General features: G+C 38.7%; 1 protein-coding gene across 3 annotated transcripts in view; it reads left to right on the plus strand.

The window, feature by feature from the left end:
- The window catches only part of Hapln1 (hyaluronan and proteoglycan link protein 1), a 64,754-nt gene extending 55,734 nt beyond the window's left edge, over positions 1–9,020 (plus strand). For all 3 annotated transcript variants that reach the window (NM_019189.3, NM_001439407.1, XM_087617341.1), the window contains 2 exon segments: positions 1,704–2,006; positions 5,107–9,020. In NM_019189.3, the coding sequence (NP_062062.3) occupies positions 1,704–2,006; positions 5,107–5,396 (593 nt within the window). In that variant the 3' untranslated portion in view covers positions 5,397–9,020.
- The last annotated feature ends 645 nt before the right edge of the window (positions 9,021–9,665 follow it).

The following is a 9,665-nucleotide window of genomic DNA, read 5'->3' on the forward strand; positions in this document are numbered from 1 at the left end:
TGGTTCTTCCTCCCCATTACCACAGTCAGTGGCAACCTAGAGTCTTTCCTTCTTCTCTTGGCTCTGAGCCAGCTGATAGATCCATCAGCCAAGAACCTGAGAAAGCAGAATGAGATCAGAAAGCCTTCTTGGACCCTCTCCTGCTGTGATCCCTGCCAGCTGGACTGGACTGAGGAACAAGGGGAAAGATTTGATTTAAAACCTCAAGTTCTCTTGTAGGTGTATCCAGGACAGTTTAGAAAAGAACGCACCACCCATGATTGGTTATTAGAGAATTGTACATGGTCTTGTGTAGATTCTGCAGTCTTGTCGCATGTAGCAAAGTCTGTACAATAACTGGGCCAGTGGGACAAGATGTCTGCAATCCATGTGCTAAGATACTAATCTGCTGTAATCACATATCTAAGAATGCTTGCTCTGAATTCTTTTACTAACTACAGGGGAGACATGTTGTCAGACGTCTTCCTTAATACACAGTAAATGACACGATTCTGAATCCTTAACTTGATATCAATCCTACAGAAACTATGTAGGATGTGAGACAGCTCGATTCCCGCCAATAATTATTTGAGCAAAAGAATTGCTTTCAGAAGGCCGTTGCCTCTTCCCAGACAAAGTCAAATGCCAATCCATGCTCTTTGCATCTCCAAACGGATTTTTCTCTGAAATACTTGACTCTTCAGGATTAAACAGTCAATTAATGGACGTTTTCTCTGTACTCATCTTGCATAGCATGAGTTTAAGAGAAGTGATAGTTTTAGTTTATTTATATGGAAATCCTTTCCACACCTTGGCTCTTGTTTGTAATATAATTCATAAATAGGGAAAAACGAAAATGCTAAAAGCAAAACCCATTTCAGCGTCCGTCCTCCATGCAGTTCCTCTCTGTTGCTGGGAGATGTGACTTTTACTCAATAGATGTTTAAGGAAATCCTGGGGATTTTTTAAACTAAGAGCCCCTGTTTCAGCTGTTTCAAGGGCAAGAAAACAAGAGTTAAGGGATACATAAAATGTTGAAACAAAAATTATCATGCTTTTGCATAGGGTGTGTCTCCCTAGAACAGAATTATGGAATTAGCATGAGACGAATGAGACTTTTGTTAGATATGCAAATTTAACTGGTTTCTTCGAATTCAAACCCTGAAGTGACAGTGACTTACTTGCATGGTTTCAGCAGCACACAGAAGAGTGGAAGAACGTGCACATTTGAAGCATCCAACTTATTCTTTTTACTAGTGTCAAAGACTATACGAAACAAACTGCTAACTCCATAACAACATCTTCCAAAAAACTGTGAATTTTGGAAAACACCGTCTGCCCAAGTACTCTATCTCCCAGAACCCTTAGTATTAGCTTGGACTTTTGCCTTCCCATAAAAGCTCAGCAGTTGTATGTTCAATACAACTGTATGTATATGACATATTGAAACACATGGCTGAATCTCTTTCACAGGGGAGAAATTTTTAGCATGAGTTGAACTCTTGGCAGTGGAGTCAAATCACTAAAGTTGTCATTCCAAGTCATAGCTACTCACAGGGTACTTAACAACCAAGTGTGTGAAGTAGAAGTGGGCTGTGAGAAACCACTCCGAGTTCCCCAAAACCTAGTCCATCTGGAGATTGCACTTTTTCTGCACACCCTCTTGTAAGCCGACATGTTCAGGGCTCATCACTAATGACTTTTTCTGTCTCTCCTTTGAACAGGTGTGGTGTTCCCTTACTTTCCACGATTGGGACGCTACAATCTTAACTTTCACGAGGCTCGCCAGGCTTGTCTGGACCAGGATGCTGTGATTGCTTCCTTCGACCAGCTGTACGATGCCTGGCGGGGCGGGCTGGATTGGTGCAATGCTGGCTGGCTCAGTGACGGATCTGTGCAGTACCCAATCACCAAACCACGTGAGCCCTGCGGGGGCCAAAACACCGTGCCTGGAGTCAGGAACTACGGGTTCTGGGACAAGGATAAGAGCAGATATGATGTTTTCTGTTTCACATCCAACTTCAATGGTAAGATGGCAGCTGTTTTGCCCTCGCTTTTATCCTGGAGAACAAGTTGTACTAAAACGCTGTTTGAATTTTGATATTAATTTTTAAAGACAAAACAAACAAAAACAAAAAAACAAGCAACCCCCCCAAAAAAAACAACAGAAAAGCAATCCTTTAAGGTATCACTCTATTTTTAAAAGAAGCAAAATGTTCTTGAATTTTGAATGTCATAATTTTAAAATTATCTACATGAATCCAACAAGAGCTACATATTTCCGGTTTCGCTACAGTTTTTTAATGACGTAGTTGAAGCTGTCATGTGTGCCTGTTTCATGCTGCCAGTGTCCTGTCCCTGCACTACTGCTCTGTGCTGAGGGGAGGGGCTTCCCGGCCATACTTACCCTCCCTTTCCCAGTCACAATATCATGATCAACAAAGTTCAAGGCAAGTTGGGAACTGAGTGAGACAAATTCAGCACAATTAGACTAAAAGAGAAAGGCAGGGAAGTTTTCTATGGCACCAATAACAGACTCATCGCATTCTTCCCACTCCCAGCCCTTCTATTGGATCATCCTGAACCTAACCTTGGGGGCCTACTACAAAATGAAAATGTAGGGACCTTTGTTCAAAATGGATTAAGAGTTTTAAGCTATATTGTCACAAAAGTCCATAATCCTATTATTTAGTAGACTGGGGATGGAGGACTATAAGTACAAGGCCAGCCTAAGCTATATAGCGAGACTCTCTTCAAACGAACAAGCAAAAGCACAATGCAGGGCCTTAAAACAAACATAGGGCCTTCTAGTTGAGGGGGCAGAGTAACTGCATAAGTCACATCCCTGTGAATCGGCTCTAGGCCCATAGTTATATTTAAAGTCCCTGGAAATAGACTCCTGAGGAATTAAAAAGGGAAACAACTTAGACTTCAACATTTTACCCGAAAGAGCTTTGAATGATGCAGTTCCAGCCATCCACACTGCTGCAGGAGTTCATGGTGCCGAACAGATGGATATGTATCTCAAGCAAATTTCATTTTCAAACAGGTAGAGGTCAGATTTGAACTCATGTCCTATGGTTTGCGGTTCTATGTAGATGGCAGACCAGTCTCTCTAGTTAATGGATGTTGCAGTGGCTTCTACCCTTATTTCAAATCTTACTAGGTTAGAGTAGAAAGAACTGGGAGCATTCGTTTACACTGTGGCAGCCTATTTAGGGATAGGGAGACATCTCAGATGTGCTTGCCTTTAGTCCAGAGAACTCATGGCAAAGTGCCAGGTGTGGTGGAATGCGCTTATAATCCCAGCGATGCTGAGGCACAAACAGGAGGATCCCTGGGGCTCACAGGACAGCTCGGCCAGTTTAATGGGAGGCCCTGTATCAAAAGATGTGAAGAGCATTTCTGAGTGTAACACCAAGGTTTGTGCCTCTAGCTGGAGGCACACAGTCAAAACCATTAACATCTGAACAGAAATGCATATTCACTTACCATACACACACACTCACACACACAAACACACACAAACACACACACACACGCACATACACACACACATATAAACAAACACACACATAAAGATACACACACACAAACACAGACACACTGACACACACACTGACACACACACTCACACACACACGCACATACACACACATATAAACAAACACAAACACATAAAAATACACACACAAACACAGACACACTGACACACACACTCACTCACACACACACACTGACACACACATATAAACACACATACACTCACACACACATAAACACACACTCACACACACACTCACACACACAAACACACACACTCACAAACACACGTACATACACACATATAAACAAACACACATAAAAATACACACACACAAACACAGACACACTGACACACACACTCACTCACACACACATAAACACACATACACTCACACACACACATAAACACACACACTCACACATACACACTCACACACACACTCACACACACATAAACACACATACACTCACACACATATAAACACACACACTCTCACACACACAAACACACACACTCACAAACACACGCACATACACACATATAAACAAACACACCTAAAAATACACACATACAAACACAGACACACTGACACACACACACTCACACACACAAACACACACTCCCAAACACACGCACATACACACATATAAACAAACACACACATAAAAATACACACACACAAACACAGAGACACTGACACACACACAAGAGCGTCATGCTAAATGAGAGCCATAGGATAATACACTATATAATGTGTGTGATTGGAAAATGTGATTATATTACCCTTAAAACTAAGACAACTGAGAAAACATGCAATGTATGCCAGTTCTGCCAACTGATGATTCATTCGTACATGATGCCGTCCATCTTGTTAATGAGATCTCAGTCATTAATACTTCAATAAGTGGTCAAAAGTAACAGTGTTTCTGTGCAATCAAGAAACAGCAAAATGTCAGGCTTCAAAAGATGAAAATTTTAAAACATTAACAAACTCCTCTTCTAGTAAGGGGGTGCAGATGGGGTTTGCATTCAGCAAGGATGTCATTAATCGCAAATGACTTCCTGTGTTTGATGAATTTTTATGCTGTGGCTATGGTGAGAATAAGGTCTTATTGATACCTGTATTGAAAAGAGCTTGAGGGCTTTGAGTTTCTTTTAAATGGACTTTTATGTGAAGAATGTTTTTTGATCCTTTCACATTCAAATTTCGCCTCTCTAGAAACTTGTACTGGGGTTCAGTCTTGCTACAAGTAGAATTTAAATAGCCCTTCTTTCAACGTGAATTCGGTCTTCCCTAGAACCACAGAAGAGCTCTTTTAGTCTCTAATTAGCTATCAGAAACTGCATCTGCCAGTGCCCTTTTCTTTTTAATGCTATACAAGGGCATGCGTGAGCACACGCCAAGAAGCAAGGCTTAAGCAAATTTATTTAATCGAGAATGGCCTGTTAATATGACATTTAAATGGCAATCTTATGTTCTCCAAATTTCAGATGTTGTTCTGCGTCTCCTTTCACTGAGAAGCACTGTGCTGTTGGCTCCTTCCATCCCAGGCTGGCTAACTCTTTCCTTCTCCCCACAGGCCGATTTTACTACCTGATCCACCCCACCAAGCTTACCTACGACGAAGCAGTGCAAGCTTGTCTCAATGATGGTGCTCAGATTGCGAAAGTGGGTCAGATATTTGCTGCCTGGAAGCTTCTGGGCTATGACCGCTGCGATGCCGGATGGCTGGCGGATGGCAGTGTCCGCTACCCTATTTCTCGGCCAAGACGGCGCTGTAGTCCGACAGAGGCTGCAGTGCGCTTTGTGGGTTTCCCAGATAAAAAGCATAAGCTGTACGGGGTCTATTGCTTCCGAGCATACAACTGAGTGTGCCCTGGAGTCAGTTCTCGAGATACGTGAAAGTTTTGTTCGTTTGTTTTTTTTTTTTAATATGAACTCATGCAAGTTACCAAAACTGTGATAACCCTTTTTCACTTACTGTAAAGAGTCGTTTTCATAAAGGCCAATTCATTCATTTGTTTTGTAAAGCTATCAGTCGATATATATTATAAATTAATATAAGCATAAGGGGAGCTAAAAAAGAGGGGGAGGGGCTTTAGAGCCTAACTGGTTTATGCTATGTCATCCCAACAAGATGTCATTTCATGAAAGGGACATGCTGCAGGCTGACAGTCACCAGGACTGTATTAGGAAAATTAATGCTACTTGCCGAAGTAACTTCCACAAGCACAAATTTTACATATTTCTACAATTTTGAAATGCACTTCGCTAAACAAATTAGAACAACGAATTTGAAATACAGGCTTCTTTACATAAACCAGGATTCTGGGAGGTGCAAAAACTCAGTATCATAAGGGAATAACAGAGACTTTTTCTAAAAGTTAATACTTCAAGTCTCCAGTATACAGAATAGTTTACTCTTTAAAAATCTACCTTTTTGACCAAAAAAATTCATAGAGACTCAGATTAAAATTAAAAACCACGGTTAGATCTCCTAGGTCAACTCCTTTATATAAAGTATCGACTTAAGTACACAGATAATACTTTATCAATGAAAGAATCCTACCTTCTAATTACAATTACCTATCTGAGAAGACTTGTTTTATTATTTTTAAGTAGCTTTACTGAATTATATTTAAATTCTAAGAAACTTTGCTAAGCAGTATTTAGAATCTACTCAGGGCAGTTAAAATAGTGAACTGCTGGACAGAAAACAAGTACAATGTAGCAGCTTGACTTTATGTTAGTGTATGAAACATTATTGTCCTATAAAAGTAATTTTAATCTATTTAATATTTCTTATTTACATTACATGACAAAAGCCATCAAATGAATGAATAACTCTACATTTGCCTAACTAAGAAATAAAGACTCAACTTCCAAAATCGCTCTTGTTTGTCTGCACGATATAGTGCCCAAGTAGGACCCGAACTTAGAGAAAAATTGGGGAAAATACATTTCTAAATAGTCCCTCAAATAGAAAAAACAGCCACTGTCAGTTTCCTTTCTGGTTAAATTTGGCAAAGTAAAATACTGGCATTCTCATAGCACACTTCACACCTTCAGGCTTTAAGTGAAAAGTTAAGCCCAGGTTCAGAAAAGTGACTTCCAGTACTAGCAACTCCAGTCTTAAATAGCGAGTTCTTTTGACAACTGCTGAGACCCCCAAAGGGACCAATATTTGTATTCAAGTAATAGTTCTGTTTTCTCATTACTTCACAGTGAATTCTCATGAATGGGACTTAGTATAATAATCCAAGTATAACATATCTGGTATGCTGTCATCAATGTTTTTATGTAGATTCCCCCCCCATGAACATAACTAAATAAATCTGTTTCCTGAATTGACCATGGTTGCACATAAAGCTCTGTAATAACTATAATAAAAATGCTCTATAAATATAGTTATGTGTGTGGAAGATATAGAGCAGTTGGAAGTCCATGAAACCATAACTATCATGATATATCATCTAGATAAAATATAGTAAGTAATAATAGGTCCTTTCTTTCAGAGGCTTAAACCGTGATGATGCATGTAGTTGTGAGTTAGGGTATGCAAATTACACAAAAGTATACATCCAAAGAAATAATGGGGTTTTACTCAAACAGCGATTATATAAACTGGACTCCAACTTCTAAGCTAAACACAAATTGAAGAGACTGAATGGCCTATAACATAGTGAATACATTACTTAAGAAGGAGACTCCAAACTAGCTCCTTACAGGCTGGGCAAAGCTCTTTGGAGGAAGATCATATACTTGAACCATCATTGCCTGTATTGTAAGAATTTTGTCTGCAAGGCAAGTAGATACATTTTATACTGAGGTAGGTTCATTCCTTTCAGTTATCATCCTAGAAGTCCACAGGGCAGTGCAGTAGCATTTCTTAACCTTTGAATACTTAGTATAGGAAACGGTGCTGATCAAAACCTCCAGTGACTGTTAGCTGACGTATGTCTACACCAATCGCATACCATCTGTCCATTCTTAAAAACATCCTAGAATGAACACTGCTGGGCAGAGTTTTTAACTTCTAATTTCACACAAAGGACCAGAATCTTCATGCCCTTTGAACTCCTAATTGAAAGGGGTCTTTTAATATTCTCACCTTTCTGTTTACTCCACCAAGTAATGTATTTTCCTACTTCATATCTCATTATGAATGTCTTCAAAAGAAAAAAGTTGTCTTAGCACATTTCCTAGCAGAAAGTTGACCTAACAGTGTCTATTTCAGAAATCACATTGTAGATGAAAGAGATGACAGATAGACTACAAAATAATGAAAATGTTTTATAGTATGGCCCATACATGAAGAACAGAACAAATCTATACATTTTACTGAAACTCCTTGATTTGAAACCTCTAAGCAAAAAGATCCAATACATTTAAAAATACTTATAGGGATGAAGTTAATTTGTCATATTAACACTGGAAGCCATCTTTTAATGACTGCTGCCATATTTTGTCACAGCAACTTTTAGCCAAATGTAGTATTTGTAAATTTAAATTTTCTTTCATATAAAAAGGGCCGGTACCTGTTAAAGTGCTATTTTATGCAGCAAGATAGTAGCTTGTTATTTCAGCAATTAGTAGATTCAAATAAGATACCAATTTGGTTGCTGGCAGCCATACTGGGTTTCTTGATTTCAGTACTCCTAAAAACATGCTGATGTCATGGAGTAGCTGACTGCTAAAAAAGGGAAAGTTAGAAGGGAATCAGTTGTCAGGTTAGGGTTAGTCTTGGTTTTTGTTTGTTTGTTTGTTTTGTTTTGTTTTTGTTTTTGTTTTCATTTTGTTTGTTTCTTTTTCTTTTTGCATAGAATGCTTAAAAAAAATCAATTGACAGCTGACAACTTTTTTGAGAAGTTAATTATGTCATAGTTCAAGACTGCCAGCATAGTGTACAGCAACAGCTACGGATAATACAGAAGTCAGTAAGCCACCCAGTTAGAAGAAGGTCAATATTTAAATGCATTTAATAGCTACAAAGGACAAGTTTGAGGAGAACCAATGTGTATTGGAAAAAAAAAGAATGTTTTCATTTTCTGTAAGATTCAATGAACTGGTGAACAAATATTAAAAGTCAATTTTGTTTTGCTACAGTATCATTTGATTCTTCTGACATATAGAATCAGTCATTTTACCTTGAGTCAAACTCATTAAATGCACCATGAATTCTTCTGTTGCTAGTGCAATGCTTTGAATGGAACATACTCAAATGAGTTCCAGCTGTGAATTCACACAAGAAAGTATACTTCAGAACTTTCCCATGCTGATTTTGGATACATTAAACAGCCTGAAGAAAAAAAACTTCCAGTAATGAGGTTAATTAAATTTTCTTTTAGTGTGCAAAGTCTTTCAAAATGAGGAATATCCTATTCATTTTATCATCGTTTTTCATATATTTTGATTTTTGTCATACAAAGTGTATGAGGCAGGGTGAAAGATTCTATGGAGGTTCTAAGTCCCCAAATAAAAGTCATGAAACCATTCGAGTGTGATGTGTTGCTTCCTTACCAAAAAATTGGTTTAATACTACAACAATTTGTTGAATAGAATAGATCCTGTGTTTGAGCATTAGGTGCCATGTGTATAAGGAAAGGAGAAACAGAAAGGTATCAGCAAGTGGTGTGTAGCCTATGACAGGCTCTTGGCTTCTATTTCAATTCCTCGGTTTCTTCATTTATGATGTTTAAAGGTTCTGCAGCCTTACTTCTCAGTAGCATCGTGTGTGTGTATGTGTGTGTGTGTGTGTGTGTGTGTGTGTGTTACTCACGTTCCAAACTTAAGGGAAAACTGTAATTGCACATGTTATTTCTCCATAAGAAGTAAACTTCACATCTGCCTCAATGTATTTTTATATCTCTTTCAGGCCAGTAAGTTTACCTTAGAGCCAGTTACTGTCAGAACATGTTAGCAGGCTTGGTGGAAGTCAATGGCTTATGAAATCAAGTAGTTCTCTTTCCTTCAGCATCTCTCGTCTAGTTTTTACCCTCTGAGGTTATCTACATCTCTAAAGCTTCAGCTACAAAAAGTAGGGTCTCTCATGTAATAGGCATCTAGTTATCTGATCACATGACCACTGTTGATTTGGACAAATATTCCCAAGGTAAAGACAAAGCTGAAATTCTCCTC

The sequence above is a fragment of the Rattus norvegicus genome, chromosome 2 (genome assembly GCF_021556685.1).
Source record: "Rattus norvegicus strain SHRSP/BbbUtx chromosome 2, alternate assembly SHRSP_T2T, whole genome shotgun sequence".
Taxonomy (NCBI): domain Eukaryota; kingdom Metazoa; phylum Chordata; class Mammalia; order Rodentia; family Muridae; genus Rattus; species Rattus norvegicus.